The sequence below is a fragment of the Sparus aurata genome, chromosome 23 (assembly GCF_900880675.1).
Source record: "Sparus aurata chromosome 23, fSpaAur1.1, whole genome shotgun sequence".
NCBI lineage: Eukaryota > Metazoa > Chordata > Actinopteri > Spariformes > Sparidae > Sparus > Sparus aurata.
Window position 1 is genome coordinate 22733831 of NC_044209.1, and position 23994 is coordinate 22757824.

General features: G+C 40.6%; 2 protein-coding genes across 15 annotated transcripts in view; one reads left to right on the forward strand and one right to left on the reverse strand.

Moving 5' to 3' along the window:
• gpatch8 (G patch domain containing 8) overlaps positions 1 to 5856 on the reverse strand; it is a 29544-nt gene extending 23688 nt beyond the window's left edge. For 6 of the 11 annotated variants that reach the window (XM_030406915.1, XM_030406917.1, XM_030406910.1 and 3 more), the window contains exons 1-2: positions 5578 to 5855; positions 1183 to 1260 (exon numbers count right to left, since the gene is read on the reverse strand). Coding sequence is in view for 1 of the 11 variants with exons in the window: in XM_030406904.1 (XP_030262764.1) it covers positions 1183 to 1260; positions 5578 to 5811 (312 nt within the window). In the remaining 10 variants the exon portion in view is untranslated. Of the gene's footprint in view, positions 1 to 221; positions 258 to 1182; positions 1261 to 5577 lie in introns of all 11 variants that reach the window. The other 5 variants (XM_030406907.1, XM_030406913.1, XM_030406914.1 and 2 more) reach the window with 2 other exon arrangements.
• Positions 5857 to 7345: 1489 nt separating this feature from the next.
• Positions 7346 to 23890, forward strand: map3k14a (mitogen-activated protein kinase kinase kinase 14a). 4 transcript variants are annotated; one of them, XM_030406924.1, is made up of 16 exons: positions 7346 to 7364; positions 16275 to 16547; positions 16640 to 16718; positions 16833 to 17055; positions 17402 to 17791; positions 17875 to 18009; positions 18100 to 18229; positions 18555 to 18683; positions 21066 to 21170; positions 21263 to 21420; positions 21525 to 21675; positions 22216 to 22527; positions 22612 to 22721; positions 23036 to 23174; positions 23259 to 23359; positions 23456 to 23890. In XM_030406924.1, the coding sequence occupies exons 2-16, from the start codon at positions 16289 to 16291 to the stop codon at positions 23615 to 23617; spliced, it is 2583 nt and encodes an 860-aa protein (XP_030262784.1). In that variant the 5' UTR covers positions 7346 to 7364; positions 16275 to 16288; the 3' UTR covers positions 23618 to 23890. The 4 variants fall into 4 exon arrangements, with proteins under 4 accessions (XP_030262784.1, XP_030262782.1, XP_030262781.1 ...); XM_030406922.1 differs by lacking the exon at positions 7346 to 7364 and adding an exon at positions 9052 to 9188; XM_030406921.1 differs by lacking the exon at positions 7346 to 7364 and adding an exon at positions 13955 to 14150.
• The last annotated feature ends 104 nt before the right edge of the window (positions 23891 to 23994 follow it).

A 23994-nucleotide genomic window follows, 5' to 3' on the forward strand; every position in this document is an offset into this window, starting at 1 on the left:
TCTTCAGCGAAAAATGCAGTCCCAGTTGCACAAGCACCATGCCAGCACAGAATGACAGAGGGTACTGTACACCGAATCACTGTGTAGTAGGGAGGGAGCGAGAGAGGTAGAGAGAGAATAGATGTAGAGTGTGACAGTAGTGAAACAGAGAGAGACAGTCAGAGAAGCGTTACAAGGACCCTAAAGATAGGAGTAAGAAAGCAGAGCGTGCAAATACAAACCGGGTCATTGCTGCTTAGCTAATAGGGGCCAATTCGCTGCAGGAGAGAAATGTCGAACACCCCAAGTTGTGTACAATAAGATAACTGTCCTATAGACACAAACACTATACACTAACACATAAATTCTAAAGCTACATAGAAACACACTCACTCAAACACAAATGTAGCCATTCACACCATCTAATGTGCACTCTCTTGCTTGCTAAATGGAGTGGAATAAGCACTGCACACTTTTAATTAACAAATGAGCCACTGCAAATGCAAAGGATAAATAAGTGATTGTCTAATCTACCTAATTTGGCCGTTTTATATCCAAGTCTGCCCTGCAACATTAGTTTATTCTGTTTTTCTCATTTCAAAAAGGCTTTCAGTTCCCTTGTGAATACATTTGAAAAAACAGGGACAGGTTGAAAAGATCACATAAATATATCAAACCTGCAGTGCTCTATAGCAACCTCACTCAAAGCAGATATATCCAGTATCCACAATAAAAAATATGGGCATAATTAAATATGGAATATGTACTGAATGACTAAAAAAAAACATAATGGCCATTAGTGGCAGTGCTTTATCCACCCCATGCTTTCAGAGTCATCTCATCTCATAGTGCGAAGATGACTAACAATGACTAATGGGATACTGATACAAAAAATCAAACGTTTATCTGTAAGCTCTACATAAAACAGGAAGATCTAGCATATACATCATCATTTTAACTGTCACACAGGAAATGGAGTAGGCAGAGGACATGGGAAGTGGGAGGGACTTAAAGGGATATTAATGGACATGAGACAAGTGACTCTACAGGTTAGGTGGCAAAAAGGGTGTTCAAGAAAACACTGGATGTATCTACATGGACAGAATGGATGGAGTAAAAAAGGTGTGGTTCTTATTTCTCCCTGGACCAATCATCCACTCTCACAGCTGGTCCAATGGTGCGGGATGATAGATGCAGCCTTACCGATTCGATGGGCTTGTCCAGGGACGCCTGCTCCAGCTCCAACTGGCCCTCTTCATACTGGTCAAAGTGATTCCCACCCTGGAGTGACACACATTTTAAAGCTCATTTTAGAAATGTATAACAGTGTAATAGACATTTCTCACCATTTCCTGACATTTTATGGAGCACACAAATGATTGAATAATTAGCAGATTAACATATGACAAACAGTTATCATTAGTCGAAGCCCTTATCAGTAGCAGTTAAATGTTTGAGGGAAAATCCATTATGAAACTCTAGTTGATTTCATGGGAACAAGAAGACAATGCATTTCCATTTCTGTTTTCAAAACAATGAGACAGTACTGTGTAAGGAGGTGCGCCTACTGCCTGCCAATCACACTGAATAATAGTCAATCACATTGAATAATATTAATAACACAATTGGAAAAACATTCCAGCAGTTATATTACCCACAGCACAATGAGCATTATCATCAAGAAGCAAACCCAGGTCTATAACGCAACCATCGCTGGGCTGACTATACTTCGCAAAAACCATTTATGATGAAAAAGTTTTTGTCGCCCAATAGATAGATACCTAGACGTGTGTTTTACCATGCCGTATTTTGACCAAAATCATTACAATACAAGCTTTCATGTTAGCACTGAAAGCCCCACTCTGGTGAACATCGGCATTTTCATTGCAAATTTTTCAGAGTCACTTCCTGACACTGTTGACAAGCCAAGCTGTTTGCGAAATATCTTCTGACAAAGCTTCATGAACCAGAGAGAGACAGGTACGCTATCATGCAGTATATGTGACTGTGTTTGCCCCTTTGTTACCCATTATCCCCTCATAACCCATCCCATTATATCTTACATCACAGCTTCAAATGTACAAGTTCATTCAACCATGATTGACTTGATTTCCGTCTCTTTATTTCTTAGTTCACTGCTGGAAAAAAATTAACAAGCCTTCCTCCTTAGGTTACTTACTGTCTGAATTTGAAGCATAGCATTTACTTACAAATTAAGTATAAAGAGTATTCATGTTTAAGTCTGTGCCCTGGTTGGGATAGACAGTGAGTAATGGGCTTGGTACCCCGACCAAAAGGATTGTGTTTATAGAGCGGTTTCTGCTCTGAGACAGATGGCTTCCTCTCTTTAGCAGCAGAGGAGAGAAGAAGGTCATGTTTGTGAGTCCGTTTTCCTCCTGACCTTCAAAGCAAGCAGAAAACTGAAAGGTCCGAAAATAGTCCATAGTATTTCATTATTTACTAGTTGCTTGCAGCTTCTAGCAACAGGACATGTGTAGACAGCGAAATCGAATGTAACTACACACAAAATATACACAACATACTCACAGGTTTTATTTCATCTTTTTATATATTGGAGGAACGGAACATGCACAGCAATATATTTACTTTCGCTTTCTATCACTGCAGACTTATTACATTGGTGAATTACTGAAAACATTCCTCAGACCACAGCTACAGAATTATGCAGCAAATGTTGCTGTGAAAAGACAATGTAAACATGGGCTGGTCCTTGCAAGAGGCTTTACCCTCCACACCCTCTAGGGGAATCTGGTTTTGCAGCGATAAGCAACTGCTCAAATCAGCCCATAATAATGAGGTGATTTGATGCCACACTGGCAGTCATTAATTCCAATGAAACAGGACCCTCATCAGCATGAGTGAAGCTGGGGATTATGAAAAGGGGAGATGCAGAGGAAGAGCAAACGACTTATTTATGAACAAATCGATGACTACTACCCCCCACTCCCATCTCTCCTCCATCCACCTGACACTCTGCTTAGACCACTTAATGTGCCATCAGCACAGCGTCTTCCCACCACAATGGCTTCTATTATTCCCTGCTGCTTGCTTCCTCATCACTCTGACTTTAGTACACAAAAACACCACAGCAATGCTGTGTAGCAATGATCTTCACTTTGTCCTCTGATGCACATTATCAGAGTAAATTTCCATTTGTTCTGCAACAGTGAAATGGATGCTTCACACGCCCTGCATCAGGAAATAAGAGAGCTTTTACAGGCTAGCTTTGTGTACATTCATAAATTGCCTGCCATGTTTCTGCGACTGAGGTTTAACCACATGCTAAAGCTTCAACAACAATGTTAATCAATGAAGCAGACAGAGCTGTTGGACTGGTTGTACTGTAGATAGAGGTAGACCATCTGTGGGTGTTTCCTGCGCTGTGTTGCTTGGCAGCAGGCTTCAGTCCATGGAGTCACAGAGAAACTTTCTGAATACTGCGCATATGAATGCCTTCAGCAGATCTCACACACAGTGCTCTACTGTGCTGAGCCAGAGCTGCTCTCAACAGACTCATTCAGACCACACAGCAATTCACCTCACTAACAAAATAGCAGAATACTGAGTTCCCACTGGACACCAACACAGTGGGCAGACGGGAAAAAAACAAGAGTAGTTTCACAAACTGTTCCTTATACACATGCTTAAACTTGTAGCCGGTTTCGAGTCACGCTTGTCTGGCAATTTACCTATTTCGCCACATCTGTGCTACAACAGAGAGCTGACTGCTTCTAAAACAAACAGCTCTGAAACCAAGCCAGATCCCCACTGGTTCTGTTGTCCTTGTTCAAAAACACTTCGATATTTTTAATGGGCCGTAACTGACGGAACAAAATGCTGTCAGCACACTGTGAGGAAGAGCTGCTGTGTTAGTTCTGTTTAGGTTATTTAACCAAGCCCTTTCTCTGACCCTGAACATCACTGTTGATACAGCAATTCTCCATTTCCTTCACAAATCACTGCAGGGAAAAAAAATAATAAAAAAATTAAAAAAATCACACAAGGTCATAAACAGGAGAAAAACCTGCAATGTGTTTCATATGGGCATGACATTTTTATACTGTACCGCAAGGATCTTCACAATCACATAATGTCAAGGTTATACGTTTGTACAGTTAAACATGTTGTGTGAAAAGAAGATTTCTGGGGTTAAGGTTTTGAAACATTTGGACAATGACACCAACGCAAAACAGCCACCGATATAATTGAAAAATTCTCGACTCAAGTTTGAGGTTAGTAAACTACTCCAAAATACTGTAATGCAACTGAGAAGGCAGTTATGCAGCCATGTCAACATGTGGCGCAGAACAACACCAAGTAACATCTTTCACTTGTTTCACAATTTGTTAGATTGGCCATTGACATTTATGTCAAAGAATTAAAAACTTGTTCAGTGGCTTAATAAGACGGATAGGGTACCACAGTATGAAAGATGCCGGATGAAGCAGGGAGATTATAATGCCATCTCAGGGATTCAATGAAAATACCGGTGATGAATGACTTATGAAAAACTACAAATATGGATTAAGAAGTGTTTGTCGTCTCGTCTGTTATGCTGTGTTTGGCTTTTACTGGGTGCGGTCTTAGATCACAGATAGACAACTGAAAAGCAAACAAGTCATACATGGGTCGTGAAATTCCGCAGCTCAGTTCAAGTATTAGTGTAAATCCACAACCTAGAAAATGTCATGTCATGCACATTAAATTATAAATGTGCAGTAAGGAGGTATTTATTAGTATAATTGATCAAATTCTTCACACAAGAAAATCAAAACAAATCCCCTTGTGTTTTCATCCTACTGTTTTCCATTACAGAATATGTTTCCACTCGCTTTATATAAACAAATATAATAAAACAAGAAAACGGCAATGAAATGGTGCCATTTTAACAAAAGCAAAAAAACACACAAGTATTGCAGTTTAATTAGAAAACAATCAGCAAAAGAGCGGACAAGGACACCTGTTTATCTTAAATCCACCCCACACGTCTTTCCCAAACGCATTAAATATGAGAGATAATTTCACGTAGTTTCATTAATAATTGGACCAACAGAAAGCTGACAAGAAGTAGGTCATTCATCTTGCTAACTAGCTGCGGTTGTTGTAGTCTAGGTGTCAAAATGATACAGCCATTTCTTGCTAACGCTAATATTGCCCAACGTGCGTACAAGTTAGCTGTCTGCTAGCTAGCTACCCATCGTTAGCATATGTCGATTAATAACCAGTCTACCCAAGGTCACTAACAAGCTAGTTGGACGTTAACATGTATTTTGTCGTAGCATAGTTAAGAAGGTCACGTATATGCATGGTGGTACAGTGCAGAGTCAACTGTAGCAGGCAGCCAAACCCCGAGACGTAGGGGAAGTTAAATTCAAAAGAGCCGCAGTGCACTAGACGTATCCACTAGCGGTAGCTTAGCTAGCTTGCAGTGCTAGCAGGCGTCATGTAGACCGAAATGCACGGCGCCGTTTCAAAGTAATTATCAGCCGCCCGTCACGTTTCCTTCCGTCTTCGTGCGCCTAAACATCCAGACGAGCTAAAATATCTGCAAAGTGACAATCGTCTGACTTGCATTACCTGGAAATCACGCTCTTCGTTGAACCTAGAAAATCTGTCGGCCATTTTCTGAACGCAGCAGCAGCTTCTGTGCTCGCTCCGTCTGTGTCCGACAGAAGCGCGCTGTAGAGACGATGTGCACTCCGCAGATCCGCTGTCTGTCAATTGACCTTTCACAACAATACCCACCAGGATGTCACTCTGGGAATGAATTGAAGCTGCATTACTACTGCGACGATGATTGTTTATTTGCATGCATTCTTTATATATATGTGCATATTTCGCTCCACACAAAGGTTTGTTTACAGAAATGGGTGTAAACATAACTGGATTACACACTGACTGGGCAGAGCAGGCTACTGCCCAGGGGCCCCAGACCCCTGGGGGGGGTTTTTTCGAGATTTGCACCAATACAGTAAAATATCTGCTGATGCTGGTCCTGCATTATGAGGTAATTGTGTGTTGTGTTTAAAATATAATTTAAAGATATTTATAATTTACTCAATGCTCCAGATTATTTTCTTTACTATGGATGCATGATGTATTTCATAGGGGTGGTTAATCGGCCCAATTTCCCGATTCGAATCCGATTATTGAAGTCTCAATTCGATTACAAATCGATTTTCGATTATTAACGATTATCGATTCGATTTTCAATTATGAAGGATTATTGATCTTTCATTTAACATCAGTCAGCTGCTGAATTATTTTACTTATCTTGGGAGTAACACCTCACAGCACCTTTAATATTGTACAGTGTAACTGTAATATCAAAATTATTATTTTTTGATTTGTTTTAAATGTAGTGTTTCACTGTTTAAAGAAAGCTGCCAAGTTCAGCAGCCGGACTCATGTTAGAAGCATTGTTTGTGACGAGAACCAGGGCGTGTTTCTCTATACCCCACTCGTCTGCCATTGCTTTGAGAAACTCACACATATTTGTGCTTGTGTGGCTATCATCCATAGCTTTCGTCTGAAGTACGTAGGACATTAGCTTCCATTAACTGCTGACATAATGAGCTGTAACGGTCACATATGAGACTGTAGCTCTGGATGTCCAGGCATTGCAGGTTATTGCTACCCTGTGAGCAGAGTTGAGGGACACTTGCACGGAAAGGTTTGTCTCCTTGTAAAGATTTGGAATCGATTTAAGCTCCGGGATGGAATAACATATCTTGGCTCCAGACTGTGGACCATGTAGCGGAAGCCAGTAAGAGGAGGACTCCAGCAAAAATATTATTTATTTTTTTTAATCGATTTTTGGAAATTTCATAATCGAATCATAATCATCAATATTATAATCGCGATTAATCAATAATCGATTTTTTTCACCACCCCTAGTATGTCATACTGATACATTATCAGTTGAATATATGGATATATATGGAATTACAGCCTGAGATACGGTAAATTGTGGTTTGCGAAAAAACTGGTTTGACAGACGAGAAGAAGGAGAAAAAGAACAGGAAGTGCAACATGCAGTTATCGCGAAGTCAAAGAGTTGCGCAGTGTAGACTAGAGAGCCAAACATGTCATAAGCGGTGTGGACGTTTTCAGAGGAAGGGAACACAACTGCAAAGGGAGTACCGAAAACCTGGGAGACAGGTAACCCATTATTCTAGTTTTTTTTTTCTTTATGTATTTGATATTATTTCTTGAGAGGACCATGTATAATAGTAAATGTTGTTTTTGATATGTGTCTGTGTCTCTGATCATGAGATGAAGCTCATGTCTGTTGTCTTCTTAAAGGGCACTTGACAGAATTCATATAATCCACAGTGGATGGAAAGTGGGCCATGGAGTTAATGGTAACTATGATACCAGTTGGGTGTCTGAGGTGGTTGGGAATGTTTTATTGATTGTTCACATGATTGCAGCACAATGAGTGAGTTTGTTGTTCATCAGGTGCTCTCACATACCTCCAGGCTAAATGAGTTCAAATGTGCCAAATCAAATCAGAGGCCACATTTTACTGTCTCGATGAGTTGGAGGGCCAGTCCATTGGCTTTGATGGTATGAGTATGATCAAATTAATCCCATTAGAATCCGATGGAGATCTATAAATAGACCTATATGTTGTATATGTCCCCACTTAGAACATGGTCATCTTCAAACTATGCATAACATTTCCACACAGCATGATTGTATGTGTAGGAGACAAAATGTTGCCTTTTATGGTATCTGCCCCGACAGTAATAAGAGTAGAACCTGTTGTTTACCATATTCCATATTGATGTCCTTTGCTCAGATGCTGTCTGTTTTGCCAAGGAGTCATTTTCAGTCTGCTGACATGAAAAAGCTCAGATTTCCTGTTTTCGTATTGTCTTGCTCCAAACAAATACTTGTCTGGAGAAGACTGCAGAGTGAAATCCGCTCATCTGCCTGTTTCGTTTAAACCAAATAGCTCCATTGTTTGCTCCGAGAGTCTCTTGGCTTTTGTTCACACATGTGTGTTGAGTCACGAGAAGAAAATATCCAGGGATTTTACTCGGTATTAAAAAGGGGAAATTAGCAGATCATCAGTATATTTTTTGGGCTCAACTGACGCATGACACACAACCTCGGCACAATTCCAGATGCTGGTGGTTGAATGGCTACAGTATGTCCAGATTGATGTAAGAAACACAGATCTATATATATATATATCCAGTGGTCTTGACACTGTGTCTTCAAAACTGATGGACGAACTGAACAAAAGCAGTTTTGCTGCCATGTTCTTTGTTTTTTGTTCAGATTTTGGACAGATCCAATAAAAAAAACTCCATAAATACTTATAATGGTAACATAATAAGCCTTCATCAAAAGTTGTACAGGAGTGAATGGGAATGCTACATGTTATTGTTCCACACCTTAACATTTCAAAATCACATGGATATGAGGACCACTGCCAATCTCAACAAATAACTGACATGTTTGTAAATGTGTGGAGTATGAAAGAAACTAATACTTCGTCTTTTTTATTGCATTTCATACCAGTATAATCATCTTAGATTGCACATTTTGCAGCCTATAAAACGATATGTAAATAAGAGTATCATAATGATAATACTGATGCTTGTATTGACGCAGAAATGCCTTAGTCAGTAGTTTATGACGCCATCTTGTGGTGAATCTTGGTTAATACAAATAACCCCGATTAAAAATAAGGTATATAACTATATAATATACATTGAATATTATATTATCTTTACAGCTTTATAAAACTTTTGGGACTGTCTAGCCTTATTGATTGTGAGGAAGTACAGGGAAGTCAACATCATTTACAGTGTTGTTGCTTGAAAAGTCATCTGAGTCTTCACAACACCATTTCCTCCTCCTCTCTGCTTCTTCAGGAACTGATCTCAGAACAGGCACATACAGGAAGTACACACGTCAGCTTCAAATTAAAAGCGTAACGGTCACTTACAAATGTAAACATATCACTAGAGCGCAAGCAGCAATAAGAAATACATTCAAAACAATCAAAGAATAATAAAAGAAATGCCAAGCCGCTTTTGTATGAGCGAATTTTGAACATAATCACTGTAAAATAAGTGAACATAACATTTGCTTTTTGAAATTAACAACCGGAAGTTAGCTAGTTAGACACCGATCTCATCGCGATCGGCCGACGCCTACTAATTGGAAGCTCGGTAAGTTAAGATTCTACTGTATAATTATCAATAAATTACATTGTTTAAATAGTGACACTGTTTTCAGACCACCGTGAGCGTATTCTTCTCTCTTTAAAGACAACGATTTTGTTCTCATAAAGTTCAGCATCTCAACGAAAGGCAGAAACATGTCGGTCTGATTTTTAGCTAATGTGAAATGTCGGTGAATGTGGCCAGAAGGAAGTTATTATTGTAACTTACAACACTGAGAGCGCGTACAGGCCCGCGAAGAACAACGCTAGCGGGAAATGTGTGCTATATTTTAACGGTTGTATACGGTCAGCTTGTGACAAAGGTTAGAATAATCCAAACTGGTCACAATAACAGGCTGCCGTTACAGTAACTTTGGCTGTACAGGTCACCAAACTTTTTCAAGACCGCACATAACGCCTGCATGAGCCAGATGTGGATGATTACAACAACTGTTGTTCTGCAGCTGCTGCATCCCTTTTAAAAAAAGAAAAAAGAATATACATACTCATAAGATCATATAAGAAGCACACAAGTGAATAAAAGTAACGTTACATTCACTGCAAATAAAAGCAAGAAAAAGGAGTGATTTATCACTTGTGTCCAATTTGGACATACTTGCTAGCATCAGCTCCATTTGGGCTGTTTGATGAATTAAACATTAAGCCGTTTGCAGCTCATATCTGTCACATTTCTTTGTTAACATTAATCACCCATGACAGGTACTATATGTTTGATCCAAGTTCTGTTGTTTCTCACATGCTGTACAAATACAAACCGGACCATTGTTGGCCCAGAGTCGCACTCCTGGCCTGCATTTAGAGCTAAACAGCACTGGCCTGGGTCCATCCACGAATGGGAAACCTATGGTGTCCTGTCAGTGCAAATTTGCTTTCCCCTCTCCTGTGCAAATAAGGAAGAACGTGCAGAGAATTAAGCACATTGTATGAAACATGTTCACTACAGACAATGTTGGGCATCGCACTTGTACACTTATACATTGTAGAGGAGATCACGACATAACTATATTAGACTACAGTACAGTTTGAAATAGCATTAGATACATAAAATTCATGCCAGATTTTTAGTTGTACATGCTCATTTTGTATTGTACTGTAGTGCTACTGCTTTGAATTTCACCATGGCCGGTCCATGTGTTCAGTTATCAACCGTTTTGATCCTTTTCTATGTGTAAAAAATGCAATTTTAGCAGAAATTGGGCATGCAGCATATGATTCTTCTCAGGCAGCAGATTATAGGTCTGCGCGAAATGGCCTCGCAATAATAACATGATATTTTTATATTATCGTGGCAATACACAATAACTAATCTCCTCAGAAGCACTTCTCAAATGCAAGGGCTGGGTGACTGACAACATCAAATATCACAATATTTTTAACCGAATACCTTGATATTGATATCTCAGCAATACTGTAGGATCGACAACTACTACAGCAACTTAGAAAAAATATTAACACAATGAGATTTTTGATAAATAATCATCAGTAATGTGGATATAATCACTGATTTGGTAAAGGCAAGTATTTAGTAGGAATATTACATCACTTTACTGCAAAGCAGCCTTTAAAACCAGGAAAAGACGTATATGCGACAATGTGTAGTGTTATATCACGATTATTAAAATTAATGGATTCTTCAAGTCATCTTTTTATCTGTAAACTGCCCCCAAAAATTACATTAAGTTGCCCAAAGTTCAAGGTGATCCCAAAGATATTCAGTTTACAATGATAAAAAACAAAAAAATGAAGCTTGAACGACAGTAATAAAACTGAGGTCATATTGACTCCTACATTTCCTTACCTAATCCACACTCGACAAGGGAAATAATCATTTTCAATTACCTACAATTAATGTATGGAAACATCCTCAGTTGAATGGAATGAAATGTGCAGAAAATGGAGGGCTCCACAAAACTGCTGCGCTTTGCTGTTTAGTGGCCTATGTTTTGTTATTTAAAAGGGAAGGGAAAAAGGGAAGTTAGAAGAGACACAGAGGTGTGACTGAACACTGTGAGTACAACTTGTAGTCATATCCTGCATATGGTTTCTGAACTGCTCTGGACACATGTTAGTCCAGGACTGAGACATTTTCCTAAGAAGCAGCGTTCCTTAAGGAATGCTTGGATGTGTGAGTGTGTGTGTATGTGCGTGTGAGTGGGTGTGCGTGTGTGTGTGTGTGTGTATATCCGTGGGAGACTTCAGGTTGAGTCCCTTTTCACTGTCCTTACTAAAGGCTTTGGAATTTCATTAATCTGTGTGGGTGTACAGCAGAAGTCGGCTCAATATAGCCACTGACTGCAGTATGTGCAGCTAAGCTCAGGATTTCTCTGCAAAAGTAGATGTGTACCAGTTCATATTTATGATGCAAGTTCTTGTGTGAAAGTTTATTACCTGTACAGTCTGATGTAATCCGGTGCAACAGCCTGTAATAACTCCTATCTCTTTGAATCTCATGTATTCAGTTCCTGTTGACACTGAGCGAGAGAGCTGTGGGTTTAGCTTGGTGGTAAAGTTGAAGGCAGTAGTTAATGGTTGCATTGTATCGCATTCAGAACTGAAACAATTAATTAATAGATCAGTAAATCAGCAGCTAATTAAATGGCTGGATTCTGATGATCAATTAAGGGTCCAATTTTTTTTTTTGGTTTCATCCATTGGTTCCAGTTTAAATTGTGAACACTTGCTACTTTGTTTTGTATCATTGTATACTGATTATCTCTTAGTTTTGGTCAGTCAGAAAAAATAAACAATTTCTAAGCATTTTTACGAGGGCATTTTTTAAAAACAAACCATTTTCTGAAATTTTATCTTCCAAGCTAGAGCTGCAATCATTATGCAAATCATTATTTCCAGTATTGGGTTAATATAACTATAATTACTTGATTAATTGGTTAGTCTCTACCTTAGAGTGACCGAAAATAATTTCCCTCAGCCTAATGTTGGTTAGACAATGTAGGTTGTCTACACGCTGCTCAAATGCTAAAGCATACTGCAGTGTTCAGGACGGAAGTAGTAGCGTAAGGGCACAAAGACTGAGACATATTTTTTTTTACTGTTTACAGACAACTTTCTATTTTGTTGTTTGAGTCGAGCAAGACAAAAGTAATTATTTATTTTCTCAACACTTTAATGGTGTCTTTAATAACTAAAGTTGAAGAAACATCCTTTTGATTGGTGATTAGAATCGGTTAATACTGCTTCCAGCAAACAGTTATCAGTGGTGGGCCCAGAAAATCCTGACTGGATAAAACATAAAATGATGAAGTGACTATCAAAATAGTTTTATTCATTTTCTGTACTGGCTAATCTTTTCAGGTTTTAACTGAGAGGATAATAAATAATGAATAGAATCGTCTCTGTTGCCTCCCTAATGGAATTATCTCAGTTTAATGTGCTGTATCTTTTGATGAAGTTAAAGATATGACGTCTTTTCATTCCTGTGTTCAGCCATGTTGAATGTTGCTGCTGATACTCCCTCTCCAGGTCTTTTTATCTGCTGATTTAAATTGAATCACTCCTGTCAGAAAATAGAAACGTATCAAACTTAGCATTTTCAGAGTTTCCTGCAATCTTAACTTGCAATGAGGAAAACTTTATAACAACATTTTAATGCACAGACCTTCATCGGGTTATTAACCTGGTTATTAACCTAATGAAGAAGTGTTGTTATTTTATTTTTCCTGACTGCAAGTGAAGATGACAGTGTGCGGGAGTTTTCTGTCTGAATTTTGTCAATCTTCAGTCTTCTCCTATGCACCTGTTGATCCACAGGTGTGCAAAAGTTTTGCTCTCTGAAACTTGCCTAAACAAATTTACGAAGTTAGAAGTTTTCAGTCAGTCAGAGGCTAAAGAAAAGCCCAAATTAAACCCTAACTGCTCATGACAATGTCCACAATCCTGATCCTAAACAGTTTCTCTTTGGTATTGTTGTCATGACTGCTAACTAAACATTTACGCTCATGAAGCATGAGCAACTTGCACTTTAGCTTTTTTTTTTTTTTTCATGGTTTATGGCGGAGCCTCTCAAGTGGTATTCTGAATTTCCTGTGTTCTGTCTTGGTTTATAAATGAGTAAGTTGTTTTGCCGCTGAAAAGAAAAGCAAGTGAGATAATTTCAGATAGAAGAGAACACCTCACAATTAAAGTGACAGCTCACGCATTTTCTCCAAATTCTCTCTGTGGCTTATATTTTCCGTGCAGCCGTCATAGTGTCAGACAGCAAACTGTCACTTTTTAACAGACTCAAGAAAACTCTGTTGTTGTTGATGTGAAGAGTGTGTGGACGGATGACATGACATGTGACTTATATATACATCAGCTGCTACAGGGTTTGTTCATCAGAGCACATGAAAGGTCACAAAACTCTTTACATTTTTATTAAGTATTGTGGTTGTGTGTAGAAGGTCAACCTCTCAGTGACATCATGCACACAGAATTGTGACTGTTCTGTAGTGTGTTTTTACTTCATTAGCAAACATCTATTCCTCCACATTCTGGTTTTAATTTGACTTTGAAGCGGTTATGGTTCGTTTAGACTATTAATTCTACTTGGAATAAAAGACAGAGAGCTCATGTTCTGCTTTTGTCAGTCCATAGTTCACGGTTGATCATCAAGAACATTGCCAAACATGTTATCCTTTAATCTAGTCAAAGGGAAGCAAGTTAGCCAGCCCTGTTGGAGGGAGAGGAGGGAGGGAGGGAGAGGAGGGAGGGGGGTGCGTATGGGGAAGTGGAGATTCATTTCCCATAAGTCATTGTCAGCCAGCTCCTCCCCCGGATGGCTGAGAGCCAGCAACAAGCAGAGCGGAGAGCCTCAGTCGAGACTTTACCGAGAATCCGATCATGAAGGACGAGGCAGGCAAACACAGCACCTTGTTTTACTAATGTAGATGTCAGGTTGTTCAGAGCGGATACACGGGAGAGAGAGAGAAGCTCAGACTGGCATCTGTCGGTACGTCTACACGCCCCTCAGCCTCTCACACACACAGAGTTGTTTTTGTGGTTGTGTTTATTGCAGTGGGTTTTTTCTCTATTTCCTTTCCACGTAAATTCATCGGGGTGTGGTGTTGCGCCGTGCTCTCAGCACCGGTGCAGCGTCTTAAGAAGGAAGTGACAGTTGAATTGCTTTGTTCTAGAAAGTCTTGCAGTGCATGAAGTCGGCACACAAGGTAAAGACGTTACTAAACTTTAACAGCTTTCATTCAAGTTTGATGTCACTTTTTTTCTGAAGTATTACTTGTGTTAAGGAGCAAGAATGCGCAAAAATAACTGGCCATATGTTTTGGCAGCTGTGCGTTTGTTTTTAAAGACTTCTGTCTAGAATGTCCATATGTAAATGTGCAGAAAGAGTCAAAAGCTAAGTGACAGGAAGAAGCTGCTGTTAACTGTAAAGGACACACTGATGCAACATGCTGCAACTGTAGTCCCAGTTCTCAAGTTGCCTTGTGCTTTTAAAACTGTTTTTAATGCAAATAATAAGTGCTGAGATGAAAGTAGTAACTCTGAGCGTGCGGATTTCACAATTATACATGTTTTGATGATCGTAACCTCCAAGCCATTGGCAGTCAGTCACGCTAATCTTTATTGGAAATTCGGCCCGACCATGCCTAATGCGCCGCAGTTGACTTCCTCTGCGTGAAAGTTCTTGCTTTTAACGACACAGTTGCAACTGCCAAAACAAGGCCAGGGTTGAGTTTCCTGTCTCATCTGCCCACCGCAAACTTTCAGAGTTTCACTTTGTTTCAGATCAAGTGATCATCATGATCCTGTTATCACAAAGACAAAGTCAAGCATATTTAACAAGCTTTAAAGAAGCAGATTAATTTGTACATAATCCCAGTACAAAGCCTGTGATTGTTGCATGTAGGTGTGCGCATATTTCTGCGGTCAAGGTTTGACAAAAGTTCTACTTCTGCTTTACTTGATTACAACTGGGGATCCTGCAAATAACAAAAGGAACAAAACAAACATGTAACCTAAGAATAAAATGGAATCACATAAGTAAAAGTTGGTTTAAATGTGAAAATAAGGAATGTATTTGTTTGACAGTCTGTCAATCTTTTTAATTATTGGAACCATCACTCACACATAGCAGATAGTAAAAAGTCCTTTGTTACATTATGGGGAAGCAAGCTCAAACTTAACATTTATAAAGGTCAGTTCCTAGTGATGATGAGCCATTCGATTTACTCGACATGATGCATTCACACCATGTTGGAGTTTGACTAAATCCAGTTTTTGATGTAATGATTAATTGAAAGAGCATTTTACATTTATCGGTTCCCGCTTCACAAGGATTTGGTGGATTTCCTGCCATATATTAGTCAGCTTAATATGTTTCGACTGATGGCTAAACCAAAACACAACATTCAAAGATGCTTTTTTAATGTCCCACTTTGGCTGTGGGCATTTTTATAGACAGAACGATTTAAGGTGGGGATGGCGATTTTGGAGCAAATGACACTCAACAGTCAACTGTCTTTTTCCAGAATCACCTCCCCCACCTTTAATTGAGAGTCGGCAGAGTAATTGTAGCCCCCTTGTAAACTGCAACAGGGTGTTGTCAGTTAATCAAATACTGGACGAAAATATTTGATCAGTTTATGGGTTTCCTGAAAAATTACCAAGATTTCATGAAATAGCCACAAAGAGGCTCTGGGGTATATGATTGGATATTATCACAGATATTACTTATTTGTAGAGCCCAACCAGGATATCAGTTGGTTGATGATAATGTCCTTTTACGGGTAAATAGGTATCGGAATATTTGTTGTCCGTTTGCGCCAATATAAGAATTAGATTATAATGCAGAAAAAGATGCCTGGTGTAATGAAATTAAATTCCTAGTGAAGTTTACCTTTTCAGTCCACCAGTCATTTCAGACAGTTAAAATATCATATCCTGCCTTCATTACATACCTTTGTCAGAGTTATTGGCTGTTTATTGGCTTATATATGAATATCAGAATTATTTCCTATCAGCCTCAAAAATCAAATATTAGTCGGGCTCTTCTATTTGACATTAATGTTAATACTGTAGAGAAATCCGTTGCTTACGATGTTCCCTCTCTCCCCAGATCCAGCAGATGAAATGGCGGTGCGGCAAAGGATCTTTAACTCAACATTACCCTTCTCCGGCTCCTCCAAGGCCGAGCTGAAGGGGTCATTGCCACCTTGCTCGACTGCGGACCAGGAGAAGGAGGAGGAGGAGGAGGAGGAGGGCAAGGATAGCAAAATGGGCTACACAGCCTGTCCCTACAACCCTACAATGATGAAGTACATGACCCATGGGACTGCAGAGCAAGTGGGAGAACTGCCACCAAAGACCTCATCAGTCATTGCCCAAGAATGTAAATATATCTTTTTGGTATATTATTTTGACAATAAATCAAATAAATGTGTGTCGACTGGGATTTTAACATTAACACTGTGCTCTCCTCAGGTGAAACCCAGGACTTACAAAAGTTTAGTCCATCTGATGTGAAGCCTTCCTTCGTCCCCTACCCTAACTGCCTCACCAGGTATGACATGGCAATAGTGCTGCTGCATTTCACACCTCATTTACATTTAGAGAGGCGTCTCATATGTTTAATCTCATATCTGGAATTAACATTGTTGCCATACATCTGCTTCAGTCTTTCCTCAGAACAAAACAACGTGGCGTGCCCGACCACAGCCTCCATCCAGGAGCCGAGCAGCTCCTCAGCTCAGCTCACCCCAAGAAAGAAGACCAGGAAGAAACAGAAGCGCAAAGGGAAGAAAAAACAGGAGAACAAGAAGGAGAAGCAGCGACAGAGACATCGAATGCCTTCTGGTGTCCCTGAACAGGAGAGTGGAAGTTCTCTGGTTCAGATCCTGGTATGAACTCTCACTATTTTTCACATCTCATTGACTTTTGAATATACAAAAGTGCCATTCAGAAGTAGGTTGGTGCATTGCATACTCTTTTACTTACAAAAGCACTCAGCATGCTTGCAGTCTTCCTTATGAATCATCTCTAAGGATAGATTGCCACATACTTTGGCAACCGGAGGCTCGACCTCTTGACTTTTCCATGCAAACATTAGCCTTCCTGTTCTGTGGAAGTGATTCACTACATTTAGACAAAGCTGCCCCTCATGGCCTTGAGCATTCAGCCACTGAGCAAACACACCTGGGAATGTAAACAAAATGTAGTCTGATGGTTTTTGTTTGTCTCCTGTAGGTGGAGTCGTCTCTTGGAGGGAGAAGCAACCTCAGCACTTCTTGCTGTAGCAGCATAGTGAGCTCAGAAGAGCGGGACAGAGGGCCTTCTCTCTACAGCCGTCCGATCTACAACACAGGCTCCAGCTGCTCTCCTCTGCCCTGGAGGGACGGCGTTTGCGAGCACCTCTCCAGTGTCTATTCCTATCAGCAGGTCAGCGACTCAGACAGCGTCAGTAGTGTGGGAGACTGTTCGCTGGCCCTCGCTGGTCTCAGTGGTAGCGTCAGTCAAGGGGACCCGTGCTTCGCAGGGCCCTTTTTTAAAGATGTGGAGAGGGAGGTCCGAGAAGAGGAAGATGAGCTCTCAGCGTCCGATTCTGACACCAACGAGGGACTATTTTTCTTCAATGAAGTACGTTGTGCTTTAGTCTACCTCCCGTCTTCTGTCTTGGTTTAACTGTGGTGCTGCTGAACTAACTGGTGTCTCTTTTTCAGAAATTCCACATTGTGGACTCCGAGTACAAGGAAGGGAGGGAGTATGTCCTCAAAGAGTTTGTCAAGGAAGGCTCCTATGGTGAAGTACACATTGCTCAAGATGTCAACACAGGCTTCAGATTTGCGGTCAAAAAGGTAAGGCAGAGCATATTGCTCTCTGTTTTTTTCCACTGCCGGGTTTCAAAGTGTGCTCTGATTGCTCACTGTTTTTTTCCATCCTCACAGATCGCCCTGAAGAGGTTCAGCAGTGAGGAGGTGGGTGCGTGGAGTACCCTCAGATCTCCTCGTGTGGTGGAACTCTTTGGAGTGGTCAGAGAGGGCCCTAACGTTGTCCTCTTCATGGACCACAAATCTGGTAAACAAGCCTCATTTCTGACTGTGGTTGGAAACTTTTGAGTGAAATGCGATGAATTAAGTGCACAGCACATGCACAGTAGGTGTAACCTGAGGATAATGAACTACAGAAATATGGATGCAATTAGTGTCAAGATGTGGAAGTGGGTGGTTAGGATGCCAGAAATTACTGCTGACCTCCAAATTACAGGTGGAGATGCCTGCCTGATAAATGTAATTACATATCTCACCGTTTGTCTTTGTCATCGCATTCCAGGCCATAATTGAAGGGATGAATGTCAACAAGATACAGTCTTATCCTGATCTGACCTTATCTATTATTTCAGGCTCTCTGGGCCAGCTAATAGCGGAGCGTGGGCGGCTGCCAGAGGACCTAAGTCTCCACTACCATTCCCAAGTCTTAGCAGCGCTGGAGTACCTAGTGAAGAAAAAAGTGGCGCATCTAGACATTAAAGGTAGGTCAAACACATTTTTTCCCCCCCATATGATTACAACAGTTAAATTAATGTTCAGGTTAAAGACTTCAAATATTGAAATGCCGTTTATTATGCTAGCTAAATCATTTAAAGGCCAGTCATTGAAAAAGGCCAACATACTACGACTATGAGATCTTCATCAGGGCTCTTAGCAACATCATGTGGCCTGACCTACATGGTAGCAACAAGGGGGAATACATGAATAAAAAAAATAAAATGATAATGATGATAGTACATTTCACCTCCCTTCCCAGAGAGCTCAATAGTATATATATTGTTTCTTTCTTTCTCCTTTTTTATTTTTTTAAAATTCATTTTTATGTATTTATTGATTGTTTGATTTCTTTTTTCGGACTCACTATAATCTATTTAACTTTTTTTTTCCATATTCCTTTTTTGGCTGCCTTTAAACTGCTCTCCCTTGTTGTTCCCCGACACACACAAATTCACACACAGGAACTCCACACAGACTGCCACAAAAATCCTCCAACTTATAGCGCCATCATCCAGTACTTGTTTCTGTTTTTCTGATGTCACCATTCTCTGTATTCAGTGTCGTTTGTCCTCCCATAATGAGCTTATTCTGTCACGTGTCCTAATACGCCGAGTTGTGTCTGGTTTTGTCTCACTTGTTAGGTCTCGCTTCACTAAATAAAGGCAAATAAAGGGAGAACCCATACAAAAAAAAAATATCTTACTACAGAAAACAGAAGTTGTTAAAAAGTCACAATGCAAATGACGATGACACGAAGAAAACTCATTTGAATGCTTGAATGTGAAACCACAAAACTACTGATTGAAAACTAAATTGAACTTTAAACTGACGTCATCACTGCAATGCATCGCTTTTTTGAAGACATACAAACATAAAAAGACACACTGGGGTATTTATCTTTAAATTGGTGCTGAACACACACACTTCAACCTCAAATGAGCTATCGTCATTAGTTTATCCACAAAAATAGAGCAGAAAAAAATGATTATGTTCCTTGTCGATTAATATGTCGATTCTTTTCATGGTTAATAATTTGGTCCACAAATGTCTTGTTTTGTCCACAGCCCAAAAATATTCCGTTTACTGTCATAGAGGAGTAAACAAACCAGAACACTTTCACATTTAAGAAACTTGATTGAGGGAATAGATAACCAAAAAAACTGAATAAATCTGTGACTAGTAATCGATTAATTGTTGCGTCTCTACAGCAGAAGCAAAGTAAGAAGCCCTTTAAACACGTAGGTGAGAACAAAATGTTCATCTCTTCGTTGTCATGTGCAGATATTCCCTCTTGTTCGTTACGTCAATATTTGTTTTATACGGTCCACTGCTTCTAGGATGACGAATTATCTAAAATATGAATGTAAATGTTCAGACTAAAAAAAGTAACTGCAGTGGGTTAGGGCTAGTTATCACACCAAACGCAGACATCATATATTGGCATCGGCCCCTAACAGCACTTTCAAGATGAATTTCAGTAGAAGTAATTGTTCAGATCAAAGTGGCTCAACACTAATATCAGTAAAACTGGATGTGTCAGCTTGACTTTTACTTGTTGTCATACCTAGTGGAAAACAAAAACACAGAGAGAGAGTAAAGGCAGATTTCTAATTAGTTCTCATCAGAGGACTTTGTGCAGCTGTTGTGTGGAACACAAGTGTCATAGATACAGTCTTGATCTGATCCTCGGCACCTGTGTTGTGAAACCAGACTACCACATAGAAGGGCTGGGAATTTCCCACAGTGTGACTCACCGCCGCTCTTTTGAAACGGCGCATGTGCACAGAATCAGGAGAGCACGAAAGAAAAAAGGAAGAACGAAACAGAGAGGGGGGGATGGGACGGACGGGGAGCAGGAAGTAGTCAGAGAGAGAAGAACAGACAGACACGTAAAGACAGAAAGCAGAAGGTGAAAATAAAGTGGAAAGAAGTGTAGAAAAGAAGAAAAGAGAAAAACAGAAAGGGAACAAAGGGTGAGGGAAAAAAAAAAAAACAGACTTAAGCTGGAGGACGGACAAACAGCTTTATTGTCCTCTTGCTGCTCAGGCGCCACCTGGTGTCTGTAATGCCTCCAGAAAAGCAAGGCAGTAACACCAAACGTCTTTATCTGTTGCCCGTTTGTAACCAGACTCCACATTCATTCCACATTAAAGTGTTTTCTACAGCAGCTGTCCCTCGGTGACCTCACATATTCCTCTTATTCTGCCCCATTTGTCTGTGTTCCGTCTGTGCAGCTGCCCTGTTTCTAATTATGTCATCCAAAAACTGAGCTACACAAGTCATGGAAACCAGCAAAGTGCCATTGAGTTCACTGAGCAGTGCCAAGATTAATGCGGCGGATTACTGACTGTGTTTGTTTCACTCAGCTGACAACGTGTTGCTGTCGGAGGACGGTAGAGACACCTTCCTGTGTGACTTCGGGCACGCAGAGAGACTTGACAGTCAGGGACAGAGTCTGAGTGGGTCCAAAGGTAAATACTGTAAAACGTTTCACTTAAGAAGATGAGTAATTTATCCACTTCCATATCTTAATTAGTTGTTTTCTCAATGTAATTTAATACAGATCTCAAGGGCTCGGAAACCCACATGGCCCCAGAGATTGTTAAAGGGGAACCCCGCGGAGCCAAAGCAGATGTGTGGAGCAGCTGCTGTATGTTACTGCACATGCTCAATGGGTGTCAACCTTGGACAAGATACTACACCTGCAGACTTTACCTGAAGGTATATTTAACAGCGACTCTTCACCTTGCTATTTCAGTGCAGATGTTCAGTACGCTTTTCACAGGACTCAAGTCAGAATTTGACTAAGTTTGTGATATTCACAGATTGCTAACGAGCGTCCGCCTCTGAGAGAGATCCCACCTGACTGCAACCCGCTCACAGCTGAAGTTATTAAGGCGGGACTTCAGAAGGATCCAGCCAAGAGAGTGTCAGCATCAGAACTCAAAGAAAAAGCTGCCAGAGCTCTGAAAGAAGGTAACTATACCGTACATTTTAACCTGTAAATGTTTTTGGTATTACCTTTTTTCAGCCCAGAGTAGAGTCTGCAGGCATTCGTTAAAGGCTGAGTAGAGTGTCACAGGAAGAGTCATTAAACCTAGAGATAGGTTAGCATTTTTGCGCTTCTGGTTCTCTCGTCTTTAAATCAATGTCTTTTAATGGGTTAGGGTTTGATGGCTTAAACAAGGTCACCAAACTCTCACAAATGTTCACGCAATTTGTTATTAAAAAAGGCGGTTGATAACAGGTAGCTAACTGAGACTAGAGAGGTTGTCGGGGACATTAAATGTAATTAAACTGAACATGGAGACTCATCTACATCTTTTAAATTCCCATAGGCTTTTTGTCAAGGTTTCCATGGCACTGCTAACTTCTAGGTTAGCCCCCAAAATACATCAGAAGTCTGTATGTGCCCTGAGAGGAAAAACTGAGGGCAAATAAACTGCTCATCTCCTTGATTGGAGATTAAGATTGATCCTTACGGTGTGTAAAGACTTCACGTTTGTCTGCTTGCAGTGGGAGGACTCACCAGCCTAGTGAAGGGACCCTACACCGAGCCCCTGTATTTTGCCGACAAACCTCCTGACTCCCCACTCATCAATAGCAGCACTGACTGTGAGGATGAGGAGGAGCATCAAGAGTCTGTGGAGAAAGTGATCACAGCCGGGAGGAAGACAAAGAAACTGGGTGATGACGATGAAGAAAAGGAGGCTGAGTCAAAGCGAGGCTCGCTTTTCTGTCCACAAACGCTGATTTCTGAGCCGAACCATAAGAGGGGCAACAAGATCACCACAGTGCCTGAACTTGAGCTACGTAAACTGGAGCGAGGTGAGGTTTCTCTCAGTTTCCTGCTTTTTTTGTGTGTGCGTAGACTATTGGAACTCTTCTCATTGTTTTCCCGCTTGTCTGTAGATTTCTACCTGAGCAGTCTGTCCCAGCTTCACTCGGCTGAGATGCAGGAGCAGCTGTTGTCTTGTCTCAGCAGTGACCCGTATACCAACTGGGAACCGTGGGACAAAAAGGTAACAGGCAGACTAGAATGTTAATTTTCTAATTTAACCTAATATAAAAGAGTTTCCCTAGACAAAAAAAAGGTTTTACTGTCAAACATTCCACTAGCAATCACACACTTTAGGTGCCTCAAAGTAATGCAATAAGAAGAGATTAATTGGGAGCGTATGGCAATATTTTTTGACAGCGTCCAGTAAAAGTTGTCCAAATACTCCAAAATTGGGTCCATTTAAACACAGTCTCATTGATGTTTACCCACCTTGGCTGTTAGCATTAACTGACCCACTGTTTGGCTTGTGTTCCTCTTTTCAACCCGTTATTCCAGGACTCTGGCCGCTGGTCCATGAGCCCAGCAGACGACTTGAGCTCTGGTGTCTTCTCCTACAACAGTCAGCCAGATGTGCAGCTTTTCAGTGTGGATTTGCTGAGTCACACACAGCTACCACCTCCCTGCTGTTTTGAAGGTGAGATAAAACATCAGCATCTCTTTTCATTTAAACGTTAAAACGTGAAACCGGCTTTTAAAATGTTAAATCATGTCGCTCCAGGGGTGGATGTCTGCATCAGAGACTTCAACAGGAGGAGCATCCGCATCAGAGAGACACGCCGGGTGAAGGTTGGCCACATCGCCACTGGAATCAGTGATCAGGTGAGGGCTAGCAGCCTCACACACATTTCATGTCAGGCTCTTTCAACATTTGTAAAGATTACATATGTTTAATGTCTCCGTGTGTCTCCTTTTTAGATCTCTGAAAGGGTTTTCACCTTGGAGACCCAGCAGGGCCAGCATGTCGCTCATGATGACGAGGTGCAGGAGTCCGGTCTGGAGCTCTGCTGTGTTCCTGCTCCTGACTACAACCAAGCCTGGAGGTGGAGGATCAGAGACGGAGTGCTGGAGACGAGATAGAGGCCCCAGCTCTCTCCTCACATCAGCCGCAGCCTCATCTTAACTGTTTTACATGTGGCCTTCTGTGGAATTGTCTCAGTGTGCTTTCATGAGGTGTTTAAAGAAATCAGATGAAACTGCCTTTTAGCCAACAGTGTTGTTGTGGTGTTGCTTCTGGTCTCTAAAGTGCTTCTTATTGTCAAAGCACTGAATTTTTGACCACTGTGATGTTTACATGTTGCACCTTTTCTTGTTGCTTGTTTACATTGAGTCATTAAATGGTTACTGAAGCTACGTGTGTGATACATTATTGATCCATAATACCATAGTGATTAAGTAGTTTACAATCCCAGAGTGACTGTGACTTCAGTTACTTATCCTGGGTTTTATTTTGTCTC